This window comes from Chelonia mydas, chromosome 16 (genome assembly GCF_015237465.2).
Source record: "Chelonia mydas isolate rCheMyd1 chromosome 16, rCheMyd1.pri.v2, whole genome shotgun sequence".
Taxonomy (NCBI): domain Eukaryota; kingdom Metazoa; phylum Chordata; order Testudines; family Cheloniidae; genus Chelonia; species Chelonia mydas.
In genome coordinates this window covers 25110921-25133851 of record NC_057857.1, presented here as the reverse complement: position 1 = coordinate 25133851, position 22931 = coordinate 25110921, and the positions used below count along the sequence as shown (strand labels likewise).

General features: G+C 39.3%; 1 protein-coding gene and 1 long non-coding RNA gene across 16 annotated transcripts in view; one reads left to right on the top strand and one right to left on the bottom strand.

The window, feature by feature from the left end:
• The window catches only part of RALGPS1 (Ral GEF with PH domain and SH3 binding motif 1), a 375247-nt gene that overhangs the window by 218706 nt on the left and 133610 nt on the right, over nucleotides 1-22931 (bottom strand). For all 15 annotated transcript variants that reach the window (XM_037879494.2, XM_037879497.2, XM_037879496.2 and 12 more), the window contains one exon: nucleotides 17086-17212. In XM_037879494.2, coding sequence (XP_037735422.1) covers nucleotides 17086-17212 — 127 coding nt within the window. The remainder of the gene's footprint in view (nucleotides 1-17085; nucleotides 17213-22931) is intronic.
• LOC122463137 overlaps nucleotides 13450-22931 on the top strand; it is a 28715-nt gene continuing 19233 nt past the window's right edge. Inside the window, exons 1-2 of the long non-coding RNA XR_006286186.1 lie at nucleotides 13450-14142; nucleotides 22401-22499. This is a non-coding gene — a long non-coding RNA (uncharacterized LOC122463137). The remainder of the gene's footprint in view (nucleotides 14143-22400; nucleotides 22500-22931) is intronic.

Below are 22931 nucleotides of genomic sequence, written 5' to 3'. Positions count from 1 at the left end.
GTGTAGTGAATAAGACAGGGAATTGCATGAAGGAAATGGATGGGTTTATGGTTTATTATTTTTATTATTTATTTGTATTATCGTAGTGCCTAAGAGCCCGAGTCATGAACCAGGGCCCCATTTTGCTAGGCGCTGTACAAACACAGAACAAAAAGACAGTTTCTGCCCCAACAAACTTATAAGCTAAGTATAAGATAAGACAGTTGAATGACATCCTGAATGGGTACATATTTAATATTACCATCACCGCTCAACATGTAACCCCATGCCTTATTCAGTACACACTATCCAAAACCTGCCTGGAATAATAATTTATTAATTTCCTCACAGGCCTTTCTATGGTGCTCATCACAACAAGTGAAATGGACTGATGGTCTTATCTCCATTCTACAGATGAGGAACTGAGGCACAGAGGAAAATATATACAAAATTGTCTAGTGTCCACTAATTTTGGTTGCCTAACTTGAAACACCTATGACCTGATTTTTCAGAGTAGTTAGCTTTTTTACGGCACGTTCTATGTTCAATGCACAACTTCCATTGATTGATCTGGATATGGCAGCGAATGAGGACAAACACAGGGATGTATTTTAAGTGGCAGGTCAAAACCTTAGTCAACTTAACCCAGGGGAGGGCATTATTCACGCTGCCACACATGCTCTCACATACCAGGCAATTTAAGTGAGTTCCAGTGCAAGGGTTACTGGGTTCCTACCACATAAACCATAAGTCAGGGTAGACTTTCCTCAGCCTACAGCTAGGACTTTGCTCACTCATCTGATTCCTACCACTTGCCCCACAAACCCCTGCAAAGGGGACAGAGGATAGTAAAGGGGGGGTATTTCAGCCTGTGAAAGCCAAAAGGTCTCCCTTATCCCATGAACTCAACACCCATCAGCAAAATCCCAGGTCTTTTACTTCAGAGAACTGTTCCTTTTATCCTTTTAATGACACTGGAAACTGGCTGTAAGTTGTGATGAACTAACATCCCTACTAAGTATTACAACTAACTATTAAATCCTACTCCTATTTAATGTAACTGTGTCTCCAAGATGCTGTGAGGAAGGTGAAAAAACCCACCAGGCCCACACCAATTTGGCCCCTACAGGAACAAAAAATTCCTTCCTGACCTCAAAAAAGGCAATGAGTCAGACCTTCCGCAGCCACAAAACATCGCTCCAACGCTACCAGAGTGAGGCTGCTGACATGGAGCAAAAAAGGCTCCATTCAGCCCAGACTACAGTTTAAATTAAGGAAAGGGGAGAGTGAGGGACCAGTCAGCTCCTCTCCTGCCCCAGCAGGCCAATGAGTCATTAGAGACTCTGGAGGGGGAGGAGCCACTGCTGCATCCCTCAGCTTACATTCTTCCCCTTTCTGTTGGGGCTGTTCTTATCACCATCAGCCCCATCAAGTTTTCCACCCATTGAGCAGGCACTTCAGTTGCAGTTACGAGCGCTCAGCACTGCTGCAAACCAGATCCCAGGGTGCTCATGTTAAGCACCTAGAAAATGAAGAACACGCAATGAATGAAAGGTTTTGACTTTTCCAGCAGTACATAGGAACTCTGTATCAGAGGCAGGGATAAAACTAAATTCTCCAGGGTGCAATTTCAACTGTCTTAACCATAAGACATCCTTTTTCTTCCTGCAGCCCCTGCCTCGTTAATCTAAAACCCTTTCAAAATCTGCAAAAAATGAGGAACAGGTCCTACAGACAACAGCCTCGTTCACTATAAAACCCTAATTCATTCCCCCAGCAGAGTTTACTCTGTACTCTGAATGAGGCAGGGATCCTGTGGAAAAATAGTATTTGATCATGTAATTAAAGACTGTATCATACTGCATACACACAAGGAGGGTACATAAAGGTTGCACAGGCAACCTTAATTCTGGCATTTCCTAACTTTTAGAAGCGTGACTTTGCAACTTTCACTTTCTTTTATTGTAGCTTTCTGTATAACATTTCTATGTATATTATAAACCTGAAACCAACACGCAATGCCCCTAACCTAAAATAAAATTACGTGATTTTTACTGCACCCCTTTTATTCCTTTCTTCTAGCCCTCATAACTGTGTAGAAAAGCTTCAAAAATGTGACCAGAGTATAACCTAAAGGTGCAGAAACCAAAACACAAAATGAACTCCAATTTATTATTTTTAAAAAATCTTATTATTTTTCAGCAAAGTACATGACTTTTTGAGGCTTGACTCAAATTTTTGTGAAAACTTAGGGGCTTAGCAAGTCTGTACAAAGTAGGTATTAAACAAATGTATTAGTTTCAGGAGCTATTTAGATGCACTTCATGTTAATAATTTTTGTAGTATTAAATATGTCTGTATCTGTATAGTGTTCCCTGAAATAATCCACAATAAGGGTTAACAAGACAGTATTCCAGTAGATTTTTAAAAGTAATATAAAAACCCCCCATCATTGGGAATATATAACTGACGCAAATGACCGGTAAAGGAAAGAAAACCTTTTATAGGTTTTGGAAAAGATTTCGGAATAAATCTCCTCAAACACTTGCTTCCCAAAACCACAAATATTATGCTGTATTCAGCTAAAATTGAACCTCATGATCTTTAATATGAATAAAGAAGTATTTCCCCTCTCTCCTCCTAGAAATAGAAATTACAGGCAGAGAAGGACCCAGAAATATACACATTTCCTTTGATATTAATACTACTAATTTATTTTCAGCTCTCCTTATTGCTTTGTTTGCTTCTTGACTATGACATGTTGCCATTCTCCCCCTATACAAAGATAGACCATACATTTCTAGTATTTTTTTAAATTCGCTTTGTGCTTTCAGATGTTGGATTTGCTGTTTGCCCTCACTAAAAGTCACAAGAAATACAGCTGCTGCCTATGTTAAAATTACATAATTTGTTAGTTTGTAAAGTTACAAAATTAATTTAGTTTCTTGCATACCTCACTTCCATGTGTGTTGAGATCATGCCAGTTAATTGATTTAATGTAATAAGAGTATACCACACATTAGCAGGATTAGAGGACTACCCCTCCGTTGGGCTGTATGCTGTACTGGAAACAGTATATGCTGGCACTCCAGAACTCACAGTGGTCAGAATTTTCTAATAATGATGCACAGAGGAACTATTTACTGGCAATCAAAGTCTCTCTCAGGAAAGGAGATGAATGCATTTACAATGAGGAAGACTTTAACCCTGGAAGCTCTACATTCAAGTCCACTGGATGGAAATAAAATTTAAAATCCAAACTGAAGTCAAAGGAATTACATCAGGCATAAATCTGACCCCAAGTCTTTATCATCATGGCTTCCCTTGATATACAACTATTTTATAATGAAAATACCGAGGTCAGAAATTGTAAAGTTCATTTCAAATAGTGTAATGTATAAAGGTACACGAGCAAGTATACGAATTACTTACTTCTGAATTATGCAGCATTATTGTAGACGTGTTGGTCCCAGGATATTAGCTAGACAAGGTGGGTGAGGTAATATCTATTATTGGACAAACTTCTGTCGGAGAGAGAGAGACAAGCTTTTGAGCTTATACAGAGCTCTTCTTCAGGTCAAATTCACTCTGTGTGAGCTCAAAAGCTTGTATCTCTCTCACCAACAGAAATTGGTCCAATAAAAGATATTACCTCTTGTCTCTCTTATTTCTGAATTGTCACTTCCAGATAATTAAAACACTAATGCTTAGAGTCAAGTTCAGTTCCCCTAATTCAGGCACTGCTCCCATTGACTTCAATAGGAGTGGTATTTGAGAACCTAAGAGTAGAATATATACATAAGAACTAAATATCCCTGTCACGTCCCACTGCTGTCCTTTCAATATTGCCAAAGGGACACAATCACTTCTGCTCCATTATTTCCAGTACGTGAAATGATTCTAAGATAATTATATGTTGTGGTCATTTTGAAATGAATCCATATTCTTCAGTAACAGTTCAATTCAAGATTCACCAGACACAATACTGTAGCGGTTTACCTCTTAGCCCCACAAATAAAATAAAATCAACCAAGTTGAGTTTAATGAAAAAGCAAAATAGATTTTGTTTTGGGTGCCATCCCCTAATAAGCAGATTGCCACAAGGGATACACAAAATTGATACAGTCCAAGCCAACTAATAGAAATGGGTAAAGACCATACTGATCTTTCTCACAGTAGGGTAAGCAAGGTTACCCTGACACATTCTCAGCATGCTAGGAGCTGCACAGCTGAATACTACCAACAGTGTCCAGATAAAAGTTTATCTCCCTATTATTAAAGCAAATTGCTGGAGAAAGCAATTTTCAACTTTCATACTTAAATGTCCATTTCAAAGAAGTCCTTCCATGAAAGTCTTCTGTCATCACTCAGGGCTGTTATACCCATTGTTATACCCAAAGAAAAGGGGGGTGACCCTTTAATAGTTTCTCTACAAGAGAAACTATTAACTACACAATTGAATAGCACACCCCCCCAAACACACACACACACACACACACATAGCCCTTTGTCTTCCCTATGGTACACAGTATGAAAAGACCACCTTCAATGAAAATTGGAAAATTCAGTGACCAACCACAGTACCCATAAATTTTCAGACAAGACTGCAATTATTTCCCAGACCAACCTACGGCTACATGCTTCCAGCACTCCAGACCACAGTCTTGCTGATCTCAAGATTTTTCTAACTTGGAAGATCTGTCTGAAAAGAAAAAAATTCAACTGCAAAGTTTTAAAAATAGTTTAAAATAGTGGTTTTAAACATGGAAAAGACTAAATCCATTTAACATCTTACAGAGAGTGTGGTTATGAATATTATTTTACTTGCTTAGACTGTGCTCATTTAAAACTTCAAGCAAAGTTTTAATTTTTCTTTCCAGTTACACAAACACACACACATTTAATAACTATGTTAATGTAGAGTTAAGGTGGACAGTACATTGCAGTAATTTAGGGTAAACAATATTACAGGGATGTTGTAATTATCCCAAAACCCACTGATATAAACCCAGGAAATTAAGTTAAGGTTAAACTTAAACCTAACAGAAATCCAAACATATTAAGGTAAGAAATGCACAGTTAAAGCAACCAACCTTAAGGCTGCCCTTTAGTGGCACCATGAATGAAAAAAGGGGAAAAAAGCTAATGTGTCTTCAAAAATCAGTTTTATCTAATTCTAAACAAACTAACACATGTTCCAGACTTTGATGCACATTAACTATGTTGGAAATTTGAAGTCTGTTATTCTGTAACGGACATACTTAGGGGCAAAAATAAAGTTGTAGCACTGGGTACTAAATTCCTTAAAAGGACCCATTTTAATTAACTGTAAACTCTAAAATAAATAACAGCTCTACGTGTTAATTCTGAGAAAAACGTATTCTGAACTCAAAGAGTAAGTGATGTAAATTTGGAGAGGGTATACTGTATTTTTCATAATTTTAAAGCCAGAAGGGAAAATTAAATAATCTAGTCTGACTTCCTATATAACACAGGCTATAGAATTTCATCCAGTTATCCCAGTATTGAGTCCAATTACTTAAGTCTGAATATCTTCCAGAAAGGGTACTGGTCTAGATTTGAAGATACTGAGATGGAGAATCCACCACCTCACTTGCTAGTTGCTCCACTGGTTAACTACCCTCACTGTTAAACAGTTGTGCCTTATTTCTAATTTGAATTTGTCTGGGGTCAATTTTCAGCTATTGGTTCTTGTTATGCCTTTTTCTGCTAGCGTAAAGAGCCTTTTAGTATCCAGTAATTTCTCCCTATGAAGATATTTATACATCGTAATCAAGTCACCTCTGAATCTTCTTTCTGATAAATTAGACAGATTGAGCTCTTTCAGTGTTTCACTGTATGGCATTTTCTCTAGCCCTCAGATAATTTTTATGGCTCTTTTCTGCACTCTATCCAATAGTTCAACATCCTTCTTAAAATGTGGACACCAGAACGGGACACAGTATTCCAGGATCAATCTCCTCAACACTGTACACAGAGGTAAAAATCACCTCCCTACTCCTATTCCTCAATCCCAATTTTCATTCAAGGATCACATTAGCTCTTTTTGCCATAGCATTGTACTGGGAGCTAACGTTCAGTTGCTTGTCCACTATGACCCCTAAAATCCTTTTCAGAGTCACTGCTTTCCAGAATATAGTACCCCCATTCTGTAGGTACAGTCTGCATTCTTTGTTCATAGATGCATGACCTTGCTTTTGGCTATCTTAAAACACATTTTGTTTGAGTGGGCCTAGTTTATCAGGAAATCCAGATTACTCTGTATGACTGCCCTATTATAATTACTTGACACCTCGTACTGGACAGCAGATCACACTCATGATACAAGGACATAATTCTGTTTCTTTCCCAACATAAAACAGAAATATTTATTGAACACGTTGGCCTTTTTCTGTAGTAATATTAAAATTCTACAATCTCTATCAAGTAATAAGCCTATACCTTTGTTAGGATTTCTTCTGTTCCCAATATACTAAATCCCTGCTTTAAGTGCGTAACTCAACTCAGCATTAACTAAAGCTTCCATAATGAGACGGAGAGTGGTAGCACATACATATAACCTGCTGACGGCCTGTTGAGTGGCCTTTGTAAAATGAGTTTGTTACTTGCTACTCTGGTTGAAAGTCTTAAGAAGAGAGACCAAAGACTGAATTGAGATGGAGAATACATTTTCCCTTTACCACTAAAAGTAACTCCTCCAAGTCATATATGGCACATTAGTAGGAGAGAGGTATATGGGGAAGTTTGCTGCTGCCTACATTGTACCTGTTTTGTCCTTGTTCTTCAGTCTAGTACCAATACTGTATTCACTAAAGAACAAATTGTCAACAACTATCAAATGTCCCATTAGATCTGGTACTGGGAAATAACATGGAGTCAGCATGCGACAAGTAATAAGCACTGAACAAGGAGCAAGGGTGGTAATCAAGGTTAGGTCAGTATTCCAATTGCAAACCTCCTTTTTAAGGTACTTCTAATTTTGCTGTCAGAATTTTTACACTAGAGCTTGGAGCAAACAAACTTACCCCAAAGGCAGATGTACTTTTTCAGCGAGAGACTGAATTTGTGTGCCCAAGCACACACATTTTTAGAGGTTTTTTAAAAAAAAAAAAAAAAATCATTCTGCTTGTTTTAAAGCTTTATGAGTGTTTTATGAGTTTTCAAAACCTGCAAGTTATAGTGATACTTGTTTTTTTGATAGCTTTACTTTCAAATGAATATTTTTATGGGGCATTGATCTAGAATGCACCTTAGAGCGCTGGAGTAATATGGAAGAAACATATTGACAGTAACAAAGTCACTTAATTCAGAAATGCAGTTTTGCAGTGCCCACGCACCAATGTTTTCCAAATTAAATTTCATAAAGATTTAGCAAGTGGACATAACGCACAGCTAATGTTTATAACCTACCACCAAACCAGTTCTGAGACTGAAAGAAAAACAATAAAAAATTCATTCTTACGTAGATGAGTAATAACTATTAGCAATTCTTAAATACATATTTTCGTGAGATTAAAGATATGTTTATGACAATCATTCCAGAGTTTTCAGGACAGATGAAATACCACAAATTTTAAAACTCACTAAAGATGGCTTACAAAAATCATAAAAAAGTAGGGCTGTCAATTAATCGCAGTTAACTCACGTGATTAACTCAAAAAAATTAATCGCGATTAAAAAAATTAATTGGGATTAATCATAGAATCATAGAATATCAGGGTTGGAAGGGACCTCAGGAGGTCATCTAGTCCAACCCCCTGCTCAAAGCAGGACCAATCCCCAACTAAATCATCCCAGCAAGGGCTTTGTCAAGCCTGACCTTAAAAACTTCTAAGGAAGGAGATTCTACCACCTCCCTAGGTAACGCATTCCAGCGTTTCACCACCCTCCTAGTGAAAAAGTTTTTCCTAATATCCAACCTAAACCTCCCCCACTGCAACTTGAGACCACTACTACTTGTCCTGTCATCTTCTACCACTGAGAATAGTCTAGAACTATTCTCTTTGGAACCACCTCTCAGGTAGTTGAAAGCAGCTATCAAATCCCCCCTCATTCTTCTCTTCTGCAGACTAAACAATCCCAGTTCCCTCAGCCTCTCCTCATAAGTCATGTGTTCCAGACCCCTAATTATTTTTGTTACCCTTCGCTGGACTCTCTCCAATTTTTCCACATCCTTCTTGTAGTGTGGGGCCCAAAACTTGACACAGTACTCCAGATGAGGCCTCACCAATGTCGAATAGAGGGGAACGATCACGTCCCTAAATCTGCTGGCTATGCCCCTACTTATACATCCCAAAATCCCACTGGCCTTCTTGGCAACAAGGGCACACTGTTGACTCATATCCAGCTTCTCGTCCACTGTCACCCCTAGGTCCTTTTCCACAGAACTGCTGCCTAGTCATTCGGTCCCTAGTCTGTAGCGGTGCATTGGATTCTTCCGTCCTAAGTGCAGGACCCTGCACTTATCCTTGTTGAACCTCATCAGATTTCTTTTGGCCCAATCCTCCAATTTGTCGAGGTCCCTCTGTATCCTATCCCTGCCCTCCAGCATATCTACCACTCCTCCCAGTTTAGTATCATCCGCAAATTTGCTGAGAGTGCAATCCACACCATCCTCCAGATCATTTATGAAGATATTGAACAAAACCGGCCCCAGCACCGACCCTTGGGGCACTCCACTTGATACCGGCTGCCATCTAGACATGGAGCCATTGATCACTACCCGTTGAGCCCGACAATCTAGCCAACTTTCTACCCACTTTATAGTGCATTCATCCAACCCATACTTCTTTAATTTGCTGACAAGAATACTGTGGGAGACCGTGTCAAAAGCTTTGCTAAAGTCAAGAAACAATACATCCACTGCTTTCCCTTCGTCCACAGAACCAGTAATCTCATCATAGAAGGCGATTAGATTAGTCAGGCATGACCTTCCCTTGGTGAATACATGCTGACTGTTCCTGATCACTTTCCTCTCCTCTAAGTGCTTTAGAATTGATTCCTTGAGGACCTGCTCCATGATTTTTCCAGGGACTGAGGTGAGGCTGACTGGCCTGTAGTTCCCAGGATCCTCCTTCTTCCCTTTTTTAAAGATGGGCACTACATTAGCCTTTTTCCAGTCGTCCGGGACTTCCCCCGATCGACATGAGTTTTGAAAGATAATGGCCAATGGCTCTGCAATCACAGCCGCCAACTCCTTTAGCACTTTCGGATGCAATGCATCTGGCCCCATGGACTTGTGCACGTCCAGCTTTTCTAAATAGTCCCGAACCACTTCTTTCTCCACAGAGGGCTGGCCACCTACTCCCCATGCTGTGTTGCCCAGCGCAGCAGTCTGGGAGCTGACCTTGTTCGTGAAGACAGAGGCAAAAAAAGCATTGAGTACATTAGCTTTTTCCACATCCTCTGTCACTAGGTTGCCTCCCTCATTCAGTAAGGGGCCCACACTTTCCTTGGCTTTCTTCTTGTTGCCAACATACCTGAAGAAACCCTTCTTGTTACTCTTAACATCTCTTGCTAGCTGCAGCTCCAGGTGCGATTTGGCCCTCCTGATTTCATTCCTACATGCCCGAGCAACATTTTTATACTCTTCCCTGGTCATTTGTCCGATCTTCCACTTCTTGTAAGCTTCTTTTTTATGTTTAAGATCCGCAAGGATTTCACTGTTAAGCCAAGCTGGTCGCCTGCCATATTTACTATTCTTTCGACACATCGGGATGGTTTGTCCCTGTAACCTCAATAGGGATTCTTTGAAATACAGCCAGCTCTCCTGGACTCCTTTCCCCATCATGTTAGTCCCCCAGGGGATCCTACCCATCCGTTCCCTGAGGGAGTCGAAGTCTGCTTTCCTGAAGTCCAGGGTCCGTATTCTGCTGCTTACCTTTCTTCCCTGTGTCAGGATCCTGAACTCGACCAACTCATGGTCACTGCCTCCCAGATTCCCATCCACTTTTGCTTCCCCTACTAATTCTTCCCCGTTTGTGAGCAGCAGGTCAAGAAAAGCTCTCCCCCTAGTTGGCTCCTCCAGCACTTGCACCAGGAAATTGTCCTCTACATTTTCCAAAAACTTCCTGGATTGTCTGTGCACCGCTGTAGTGCTCTCCCAGCAGATATCAGGATGATTAAAGTCGCCCATGAGAACCAGGGCGTGCGATCTAGTAGCTTCTGCGAGTTACCGGAAGAAAGCCTCATCCACCTCATTCTCCTGGTCCGGTGGTCTATAGCAGACTCCCACCACTACATCACTCTTGTTGCTCACACTTCTAAACTTAATCCAGAGACACTCACGTTTTTCTGCAGTTTCATACCGAAGCTCTGAACAGTCATACTGCTCCCTTACATACAGTGCAACTCCCCCACCTTTTCTGCCCTGCCTGTCCTTCCTGAACAGTTTATAACCATCCACGACAGTACTCCAGTCATGTGAGTTATCCCACCAAGTCTCTGTTATTCCAATCATGTCATAATTCCTTGCCTTCACCAGGACCTCCAGTTCTCCCTGCTTGTTTCCAAGGCTTTGTGCATTTGTATATAGGCACTTGAGATAACCTGCTGATCGCCCCTCATTCTCAGTATGAGGTAGGAGCCCTCCCCTCACAGACTGTGCTTCCTCCCGGTACCCTGCTTGTCCACTTACCTCAGGGCTTTGGTCTCCTTCCCCCGGTGAACCTAGACTTATAACAATAGAATACCAACTGACATTTTTTAAAATATTTTGGATGCTTTTCTACATTTTCAATATTGATTTCAATTAAAACAGAATACAAAGTGCACAGTGCTCACTGCATATTATTATTTTTTATTACAAATATATGCACTGTAAAAATTATAAACAAAAGAAATAGTATTTTTCAATTCACCTCATACAAGCACTGAAGTACAGTCTCTTTACCATGAAAGTAACTTACAAATGCAGATTTTTTTTTTTTGGTTACATAACTACACTTAAAACCAAAACAGTGTAAAACTTTAGAGCCTACAAGTCCACTCAGTCCTACTTCTTGTTAAAGCCAATTGCTAAGACAAACAAGTCTGTTTACATTTATAGGAGATTCTGCTGCCTGCTTCTTATTTACAATGTCACCTGAAAGTGAGAACATGCATTTGCATGGCAATTTTGTAGTCAGCGTTGCAAGGTATTTACATGCCAGATATGCTAAACATTCGTATGCCCCTTCATGCTTCAGCCACCATTCCAGAGGACATGCTTACATGCTGATGAAGCTCGTTAAAAAATAATGTGTCAATTAAATTTGTGACTGTACTCCGGGGGGTGGGGGTGGGGGAATGGAGAATTGCATGTCTCCTGCTTTGTTTTACCTGTATTCTGCATATATTTCATGTTATAGCAGTCTCGGATGATGACCCAGCACATGTTCATTTTAAGAACACTTTCACAACAGATTTGACAAAATGCAAAGAAGGTACCGATGTGAGATTTTGAAAAATAGCTACAGCACTCGACCCAAGGTTTAAGAATCTGAAGTGCCTTCCAAAATCTGAGAGGGACGAGGTGTGGAGCATGCTTTTAGGAGTCTTAAAAGAGCAACACTCTGGTGCAGAAACTACAGAACCCGAACCACCAAAAAAGAAAATCAACCTTCTGCTGGTGGCATCTGACTCAGATGATGAAAATGAACATGCTTCAGTCCACGCTGCTTTGGATCATTAGCAATCAGAACCCATCATCAGCATGGAAGCATGTCTTCTGGAATGGTGGTTGAAGCATGAAGGGACATATGAATCTTTAGCGCATCTGGCACGTAAATATCTTGCAACTCCAACTACAACAGTGCCATGCAAATGCATGTTCTCACTTTCAGGTGACATTGTAAATAAGAAGCAGGCAGCATTATCTCCTGCAAACTGTAAACAACCTTGTTTGTCTGAATGATTGGCTGACCAAGAAGTAGGACTAAGTGGACTTGCAGGCTCTAAAATTTTACCTTCTTTTATTTTTTAATGCAGTTTTTTTTGTAAAAAATTCTACATTTGTAAGTTCAGCTTTCATAATAAAGAGATTGCACTACAATACTTGTATGAGGTGAATTGAAAAATACTTTTTTTTTTGTTTTTTACAGTGCAAATATTTGTAATAATAAATAAATATAAAGTGAGCACTGTACACTTTGTATTCTGTGTTGTAACTGAAATTAATGTATTTGAAAATGTAGTAAACATCCAAAATTATTTAAAATAAATGGTATTCTATTGTTGTTTAACAGTGCGATTAATCGGAATTAATTTTTTAATCGCTTTACAGCCCTATAAAAAAGAGAAATTAATAGCCACTAATCTGGTTAAATAACATTGTACTATTAAGATTGTGACACAAATTAACAGAAGCCTGGAATTCAAAGTTAAGGCTGATTTTCCCTCCGATATCAAGAGGGAAGGATGAAGATATAAAGAGCTAAGAAGAAAACTGGCAGGAGAAATGAGATAAGTGTATTACAGAAATGCATTCCTATAAATTTGCTTGTACAGCAATTATGTAAACTTTCTTCTTTAGATAAAACACTTTCAATGAAACAGTCTCACTAACAACTGTCCATGTCTTCAAAGACCTAAGTTAAGTCTCACCTAGAATAATAATTTGTTATCCCCCTAAATTCCTTTGGTTAGAAGGTCAAAAGCACTACTCTGAAGTTCAGTTGGAACTGAAATCATGTCAACGTATAGTATATAAACAAAGGATGGGGAAGTGGCTAAAGCACAAACTGGGAATCAGGCTATCTGAGTTCTACTTTTAATTCTGTCACTACTTTCTGTCTGACCTTTGGTAAATAATTTCAAATTTTTGCGCATTAGTTTCTTCAGCATAAAATGAGGCAATCACCCTTACCTCATAGGGAGTTATGAGGCTAATTTCATTAATGTTTGTCATGCAATTTGAGGTCTTTGGACGAAAGACACTATAGAAGTGCAAAGTCCTATAATAAGTAGAACTGGCAATGTCATCTGTTGTTAAGTGTGCTTATATTCCTTTATAACGCACTGTTTTCAGCAGCTTACAACTTTGCCATACTTTAACCTGAAAATTTCCATGCTGGATGTCTGTGAATCACAGGCCTATTAGTGTTCACTACTCTGTGACAGCAGCTTGTATCAGGCCAGACATACTCACTACACCTAACACATTGTTGTCATAAACTGTATCTAAAACGTGTCATGTGATCCATCATACACAAACTGGTAACACCTGGTCCCAAAAAAATCACTGTGTGGTGTATGTACGGGGTATATACCAAGTGTTATAAATAAGTGCTAGAATTATGTTCTTAAAAATGTATTTGGCAAGCAGAGCCTAAGCCACGGCTGTTCCAGACAAAGGAATGTGGTTCCATCTGCTTGAATGTGTGTCTGATGTAAATTAGGTAAGGTGTGATCAAAGACAAAGAAAAGCACAATTACATACAAGGTAAACAAAGCGATCAGGAGATCAAGTGGGAAAAGATGAATATAATCTCAATGGGGATGGAGAATGTACCCCCAGGAAGCCTTCCTGCCTCTTGACCCACCGTCAATGAACTTTGGGCAGACAGCAGTGTCTCTACACCCCAGCAGGAGAAAGAAATTTGGTCTGGGCTTACTTTTCAAATAATACATTTCAAAGGTTTACTGGGCTATAAAAACAGGGGTTCTGAATCTCTAATGATAAGCAATTGAATCACCTGATTATATACAATATTACTGTATTATCAAACTGTATCAAGCAAACTCTTTTATGAAAGCCTGTGACACACTGGTGATTAATATCATTGTGAAATGTCTGCATTAACACTACGTGAGGAATTATGGATACGCAGTGATATTATGCTTTGAAGTCTGTGACCAAACACACGGAGAAAGAGGTACTCTCTCAGTCAGGAAGGAAAGCAACTAACAACCGGTCTGAAATATAAATTAAACATTCCTGAATCAAAACAATAGAAGCCCATTTACATACAAATCAGTAAGGGATGGGAAGTCAACAGGAAGGGAATAACAGCAGGAAGCCTTCCTGACTCCTATAACATGGTTAATGAAATTTGGGAAATATGAGCAGAAACAGAAAGCTATTTTGGGACCCACAACATGGGGGATCAAGCGGCCAGAGCTCTTGATTTCAAGGGAGTTGAAGTCTCTGGAAACTAAATACAGGTGAGAAATCTGTTTAAGCAAAGATTGTAATTTGCTTGTTAATTTTTAGTCTTGGAAGCATATTTTCATATTTGTTTGCTTGTAACTATTTCCGTCTTTATTCCTTATATTTGGTATCACTTAATCCCATGTCCTTTTGTTAAATAAACTTCTTTTACTTTTATAATAAACTATATCAGTTCTATGATTGAAATATGAGTGTTATGTCAAACCACAGTTCAATTAATGAGCTGCAGTGTATCGTCTCTTTAAAGGACCATCAAATTTAATACTTTCTGTGAGTATTCCAGGAGACAGCTGACCACTGTTGGGAGATGTCTCTGGGGAACTCAGTAGTTGTGGTTTACTGTTTGTTACTTGCAAGGCAAGGTTCGGACTGGCAGAGTCCTGAAGAGTTTGCTGGCAAGGCAGACAAGTTATGATGTCAGGGAGTTGTCACACAGCTTAGCAGTAGCAAAACTCTCACTTGGTGAGAATGAGAGGGGTAACACAGTTACTCACAATTCCAGGAACCTGAGCAGATTGTCACATTAGCAGATGGTTTGGAGGAAATTCGGGACTGGGCGGGAAGTGTTGGGGTCACTCTGCAAAAAGTAACTGGGTGGTGAAAACCAGGGTGTGATGTGCATGTTTATAAGTTGGCTGTTGGTGCCAGGGCTGCGAGCCACCGCAGCATAGCAGTGAAGGCACCCAGAGTTACAGGGCAGGTGGTAACAACCCTTACTGGTCTAGGTTAAATCCCAAAGCGTCAGAACGTCCAACTTAGGGTAATTAAAAAAAAAAAAAAAAAGCTTCAGTAAAGGTTGTTTAGCTTCTTCCAAGAACTAGGAGACAATACATTGTTTTGCCAGTGTTAAAATATTCTTACAACTCTTTTGTTGTGAAACTCTAGTACCTCCATGTTTCAAACTTGCCATGAGGATTGCTCTGGGGACAGAGAATCCTTTTGCTGTCTTGGTGAAAATCCATTCAGCTTCATTCAAGTTAAAAGCCTCTGAAAACTGCTGTTTGCATGCACTCAGTAGAGGCTTGTTAGAAGCTGGCAGCAAAATTCTGTAAAGATTTGGTCTGCACTGAGCATGAAAGCTCTAATTCATGGCTACAGGGATGGAGAAGGACTTTCCTTATATCGTTCCTCCTGGTTGCTGCAAGCTGCTGTGGAATGGAACTGAGCAATGGAATTGAGAGCAGGAAAACCATCTCTTTTGTGTTCTCAATACTCTTGTTTGCTGGCACGCAGGCGTCACGGAGCAGTGCCCATGAGACCATTTGTTCCCTTGTGCGGATGCACTATGATACCGTCTTTCATCACATGAATACACATTTTTTCCACATGATCCCTGCCTCATTTAGTGCACAGGTTGGATTGTGCTCAGGGAACGAATCAGGGTTGTGTAGTGAAAGAGGCTGTTGTCTAAAGGACTCTTCTCTCACTTGTTGCTGAAGTTGGAAGATGTGTAGTGAATGAGGCAGGGGACTGCAGAAAGAGAAAGGATGATCTTGTAGTTGAATGCTATTCTGGAGAACTGGATTCTATTCTAACCTCTGCTACAGAGTTCCTATAAGATGCTGCCTGTATAAGTTAAACCAAACTTTTAATAGGTGGCCAGCAACTGTGCTCAGTTTCTAGATACTCTGCCTGAGACAATTGAGATAGTTGGTACTCTCTCTATTTTACAAATGAGGAACTGAAGAACAGTGAGGTTAAGTCCAAAATTGTGAGGTGTCCACCAATTTGGGGCATCCAACTTGAGATGTCTAGGGCGTGATTTTTTCAGAACACTTAGTATTTGTATAGCATTTTATACATTCAAAGCATAGCTCCAATGAACTTTAGCTGTACTTAGGTAATAGGTCCCACCACTTGGTGTCAGGGTGGGAGATGAGGATGGGGAAATGAAGCGTGTGAAGCACGAGTGTGTACAGTTGTTCCCTCGGCGCAGTTTGAAACTGGATCGGCTGCAAGGCGCGCAGCTGGCTCGGAGTACAAAGGGGAGGAGGACGGGAGGGCTTACAGGTCAGGGGCTTGATGGAAATATCCAGAGGGCCTGGGTGAGGGGTGGGCGGGGGGTGCCCTCTCGCAGGACCTGCTAGAAGTAGACCCAAGAAGTGGGCAATAAGGCTGCCTCCACCTCCTGAAGTATGCGCCAGGGAATTCGAAGGGTGGAGAGCTCCAGGCGCCAACTCAGCACTACAGGAGAGTGGTCTTATTGGGTGCTGGGAAGTGTTAAAGGCCCCTCCCCCACTGCTAAAGGCCCCTCCCTCAGTCTGGGGAGGAGCTACTGAGCCCAGAACTCAACTAAAGTCGGGGGCAACGAAGAAAAAGGCAGAATCCACTGATGCAGAGAAGAAGCTCTGCCACACCCCGTAACCTCCCCGTTTTTTTAACTGAAGGGGTGTTAATGGGCTTTACCTTGATTAGTCCCTTAGAATGTATGTTAACTACTTCTGCTAAACAATCTGTTCCATCTTATATTTATCTGTAATGCTCTGAATACCTTTTCCAGACGTGAAGAAGAGCTCTGAATAACTTGAAAGCTTTTCTCTTTCACTAACAAAAGTTGGTCCAGTAAAATATATTACCACACCATCTTGTCTCTCTAACAAAAACTTAAATTTAAGACATTCCTGAAATGCAATCCTCTTGTAAATTAAAAAGAGCTATGATCCACATTAAACATTGATGTATTTATATTTTCAGATTTAATGTGAAGATGAAAGCTCTGCAAGTTCACAGTGATCTTAGACATTATTACACCTTAAAATCCTTCACTACCTTTAATTTTTCTGAACAACAAACTAAGCGAACCACATGTTCAATATGTGGTTTGCTTCAAGTGCACTCCGTTCCAGTTGGCTACTTGTCAGTCAGAAACAGCAAAGACTTCTTATTCAAAACTGAATATATTTCCACAGATACCACAAGCCTGTTTTCACACCTACCTAAATAGGGAATAGTAGGGACCATCTTTAAGCTTCTGATGTACTCCCGTGTCCTCTTATAGTTATCTTCCTTAGACATTAAGTAGTCTAACTTCTCAAAGGTGGTCTTGTCTTTGCGATTTAGAAGCTAAAGAGAAGAGAAAGATAAACAGTAAATACAAACTCAAGAGATAGTGTCACCCAGAAGACAGAAAAGCATACTACAAGGAGATTTGGTTAGATTTAAAACAAACAAACCAAAACTAGCATAATATTTGAAAGTTTTTTGCACATTTAAATAAAAGTATAGTTTCACTCTTAACTCTGAAGCTGTAGACAGATCTTTAGTATTATTTATATACATTTTGTCAATCTATCATCTTTTATATACATTTTTATGTAAATGATAAAATGTTAACCTTAACATCATCTGTGTTAATTTTTTAAGGGTAATATGTAAAATGTTATAATCCAGACATTAACATTCTTTCCTAATTTACAGAATATTATATGCTCTTGATTTTGAAACTTAAAATAACTAATACATAGAAAGGGCTCTCTCTCTATATGCAAGACACACCATTTCATCAGTGTCGCAAAAAAAAGCACATCTATAAATGTTAACAGAGTTGCTAAAACCTTGGAAGAAAAAGTCTTAAAGTCTTAAAATAATTATATTTCTGGATAATCTTACTATTTGCTACTTAATCTTGGCAAGTTACACAGAGTACAGCAAAACAGGTCAGAATAAGAGTCTGATGTTCTAAACTATGGAGGCATATATGTGTAATATACTGCATCAAAAATATTCATTCACTTTTAGCTGATTTTATATACCTGGCTAATATTTTTGAAGCCACAGTTAAAAAGCCAGTTGGAGCTAGTATTGATGCATAAAAATTATGGTATCGCAGACTACTTAATATTGAGTTCTTACACTTGAATTTTAGTGTTAGAGAAAGATCTCATGTCACAATGCTATCTGGACAGCTCCCTCCTAATATTCCAATTCTTGTTCCAGAAAGCTTAATAAAGGACTTTACAACTAATATTTTTACAATGCCAGGAGACTGGTCATAGTGATCAAGATTCCGATCCTACAATGGATAACACATGAGTGGACTGCTTCACTGAAGCAGGAGAGCCACAATCAAGCCACAGTGGGGCTCCGTGTGGCTGCAGCAGTCAAACTTGTAGTATCTTATTGCAAGCAGACAGGTTTCAAGATAAACCCTTTATTAAGAACGGAAACTATGTACTGAAATAAGGTAACAAAAATTCCCACTACTCTCTCGATATAACCTGTGACTGCACTGTTCTAGGTTCCTTTGTTTCCACTCCCAAGCAGAAAGTACCTCACAGACACACCAGACTGCATGGGAAGTGTGGCATCTTTACATTTCTGGAGGAGTTACTCTATAGCCCAAACCTATGCACTTTAAATTGAAGGATCAAGGCCTAAGCAAGTTAAGAATGGTGCATACACAAATTGAATATGAGTAATGAAAAACTACACAATATTGAACACCAGTTGTCAGTGAGATAAAAAAAATTGGGGAAAATGGTAAACACAACTGAAAGGCTGCAACAGCTGGAGTTTTCTGAAATCACCTCTTTTCCCTTTTCACATTAAAAGGGATGAGAGTTTTATGAATATTCACTAAAGCTCTGATCCTACATTGCAATTCATGCCTATCAACTGTTGTACAGAGAAACATGGAGTTCTTAGGGCTCTGCGCGGATGCTTCAGTCTCCCTGGAGCGATCAAGACCTAATTCAATCTAGTGCAAAAGCTCACCACTTCCTAGCTGGCAAATTTCACTGATGTAGAAATATGCCAGCATTGTAGAATTTTACCATTTTTGTAGCTGAAATCAATTATAATGAAATTCCTTGCAGAATCTGTTTCTGATTTCACAAAAAATTCAGTCTGAGAACAAAAGACATTTTACTTTTAACAAATGTAGGAAAATAGTGATATGAGTAGTGTTAGCAGTATCAGCAATGGCAATCACAGCAAAGATTGTGATGCAACAGCTTTCTAAAACATCAGAAACAACATCTTGTCTGAGGCAAAGGGAAGTTAATTTCTTCTTCCTTAGAGGATCACAATATCCCTTACTGATAGATTTCCGAAATAATGGCTTAACATTTTGCTTTCTAAATTAAACTGGAAATACATCATACATTTCATTTCTTATTTATCTAATGACATTCTGTCATTCCAAAAAATGTCATTTATAGATACCTTGAAGGCAAATTTTAATGCACTAGTATATTTCACAAGGATACAAAATGTAAACTCTTAGAAACTTCTTTAAGTCTTAGTTCTGCAATCAGTTATGTATGTGCTTAGTTTCAAGGATGTGAGTGGTCCCATTGTTTAAGTTTCCCTGTTTGCACATACTTGGGACCGCTCATCACATAAAGTTAAGCTTGTACTTATGTTCTTTACCGGATCAGAGCCTCAATACCAAATCTTCATACCCTAGAAGCAGCATAGGCATTTTTCTTTTAAGCATTTTAATAAAATTATATTTTAATTTTTTGACAGTTTTAATATATAATCAATTATTTCACAGTTCTGAATAGTTAACAGCTCACCCAGTATGGATCACATTAACTTTGAATGACATGACTCCCTCTTTATTTCAATGTTGTGTATCATCTAATCCTGCTATATAAACATTCTGATTTACAGAATAATTTAGCTAAATTTATTTTACATAAAAGGCTAGATTAAATTCTATTTATCCATTTAAGGTACATTTTTATGGAAAATTTTGTCTGCAAGAAAATTTCTGAAGCTGGGGTTGTTCAGCATGGGCATATTTCCAAATTACATAAAAACTAGAATATGTTCTACGATATTCTGAGTTTCTTATTTCATTTTAAATCAAGAATGTCCATACAATCTTTCAAGCTGGTTTAACTAAACTGATTTAAAAGCACACATTAAACTAAACTAGTGTAACTCTGCTTCTCCTGGTCCAGCAACAAGTAAGAAGGAATAGGTGGGGAGGTGTCATGTCAAAATCTGCCATACATCCAAACATACCCGTTTTGTTATTAAGCAGATGTAAACGTCTCTGAACATGACGTACTCTGAAGTGAGTATATGCAGGGTGTGTGCACAGGTGCACTTGGCAACTGAAGTCTCCATGAGGCTCCTGCTTTCATCCAAACTTTGCCCTTAGTTTCAGTGAGTGTTTCACTTTCCCAAGTACACTGAAGCAGCGCTGAGTTCCTGCAATAATATGTGAGATTGAATCTGTTGTAGGAATTGACCTGCAGGAATGTCCTATAATTCAGATCCCAAGTTCTTTTTCCTACACTGTGATTTATCTTTATCTGAACATTCACTGTATGGCATAAGGGGCAGGGAATACACAATAAGGTCTACAGAAGGTACATTTGGAACAATGTAGGAAGAAGTAGGATTATTTTAGCATACAGCAAATTTTTTTTACCTAAAGTAGTAAAGTTTCCTTTTAATAAGGTTATTTAAAAACAAAAACAACCTCCCACTTTCCGCCCAATTCCTAAAATGTAAAAATTATGTTTTGGATTGGCTCGTGTTCTCTGGGCAGTACCTTTACTGAATATACAATTAGCTTTTTCTGTATGTATAATGGGTTGCATTAAGCATTTCATTTCAGAATTTTGGTTATTACGTTATCAGCCTGGGCAGCCTGGTCCGTGAAGTGTGCCCCTGTTGTCTAATTAGTCAGTAGAGCAAAGGCGACATGTGGGGGGATGCACACAATGTAATGTGTGCACTGAATGAGGCAACACCCCTTCACCTCATTCAATACATAATGTACAAATACAGTATACAATTTTAAAAATGCACTTGTGTGTGCTGTGAATGATACAGGGGTGTGAAGAAGCCTTGCCTTACTCAATGCACTCTGTATAAAAGGTCATTATTCAGCCAAATTAAAATCAATGTTTGTCAAAATAGTCAAAGGCACATCTCACTGAGGCTAGCGTTAGAAATCTTTTTACAGTTGTAGGGTTTGTTTCTATGTTTTCAAATTTCCCATTCACATGAAAGTAGTTGACCTATTTTCCCCCTCAGACTTAATTAACTTTGGATATAGGCCAAGGCTAGAAAATATCAGCCCATGGGCAAAAGATTTGAAAACATGCGAGTGATGGAAAACAGGGGCTAGAACAGAAATATTAACTATAGTGTCACTACTGGTTTAGTTGTGAAAACATTTATCTTGGCAAACATTCAATAAATTTATTTAAGATTTTGCATGCTTCCAGCACAGACCTTCTTCTAGCTGATGTACTATGATATGAGAGTTAAGCTGAAGATGTGGTAGATTTAGGACCAAACCCTGTAGTCAGAGAGAGGTGGAAGAAAAAAAGAAATGAGAAAAATGGCAGAGAAATACAAGATAGTTTTTGTCAGGCATATTTATCTACTCATCAGTAGATGTTATCTACTCATATTTATCTACTCATCAGACTTTTAAATCAGATTTGCCAAGGAGCATTAATAAACATTTGGAAACAATCACTTGGAGTAAGATGCATTAGTGATTCCTTTGGTATCATTACTTATCAGGAACTAGCAGATGAAGATTTATTTCAGACCTTTTTAAGGACTATATTTTCTGTTTAAGTGTAGTTAACAATATTTGGAATCTTGAGGTTTATAATTAACCAGCTGTGAAACTAAAACCTGGATGTAAGGTTCTCATTATGACAACAAAGGACAAAAGAGCAAGTTTGTCCCTCTGGGATAATTTAACACAGTTGCTCAAGATGATTTATGGGTGTGGCTGTTAAGTAGATGCCCAGAGACCCTGAGAACAGCTGGTTGGCTGGCTGGCCAATATGAGACAATAAGAAAACACGTTAATAAGGATGAGAACGTTACTCAGCTCGTGCAGTAATGGAGGTTCTTCGAGATGTGTGTCCCTGTGGGTGCTCCACTTTAGGTGTTGGTGCACCCCTGTGCCCATAGCCGGAGATTTATGGTAGCAGTACCTAGTTGGATAGCGTGGTTCCTGTCTCGCGCTGCTTCAGGCGGTTAACTGGTGCTGTGTGACCAACCCCCAGTCTGTTCCTTCTCTACTGCAGAGTAAAGTGATAAAACTCCAAAGCAGAGGGGAGGAGGGAGCGTAGTGGATCTTGAAGAACCTCTGTTATGTTGATGGTTAAGTTGATGGTTGAGAAGTAGTATTCGAGGGAGTGGACTGCCGTCTCCTCTACTTTCTACTTTCGACCCTGAGGGTTGTGGTATCTATTGAATTGTTCAAATGGAGGGGGTTGTAATCGTTGAGAGACTTGATAACTGCCCTGTCGTTTTTTGGTCTTAGGTGTGTGGATGCCCAGAGATTGCAATGTCGCCCTCAAGTCCTTAAGAGTGTGCAACGACTCATCTGTTTTGTCCATAAAAAGTTTGGATCCCTTGAACGGTAAGTCCTCCACGGTCATCTGTACAAGCTTTGGGAATCCAGATAGGTGGAGCCACGAGGCTTGTCTCGTAACAATTGCGGTTGCTATGGATATCGCAGCTGAATCAAGCGCAGCTTGTAATGCTGTTCCGGTTGTGGGTTGACCTTCTGTAATGAGCGATTTGTATCGTTCTTGTTTGTCATCTGGAATAAAGGCAGTAAATTCAGAAAGACGTGAGTAGTTATGGTGGTTATACTTTGCCAATAAGGCCTCCTAGTTGGCAATTCACAATTGTAAGGTCGCAGCAGAATATACGGCGTTGATCACCGATGAATTAGGTGTTGGATGTGAAAAAAGGAATTCAGAGCCATTTGCAGGCATGTAGTATTTTTTATCAGATCTCTTACAGGTAGGTGGAATCATTGCAGGCATTTGCCATAGCAACTTCACAG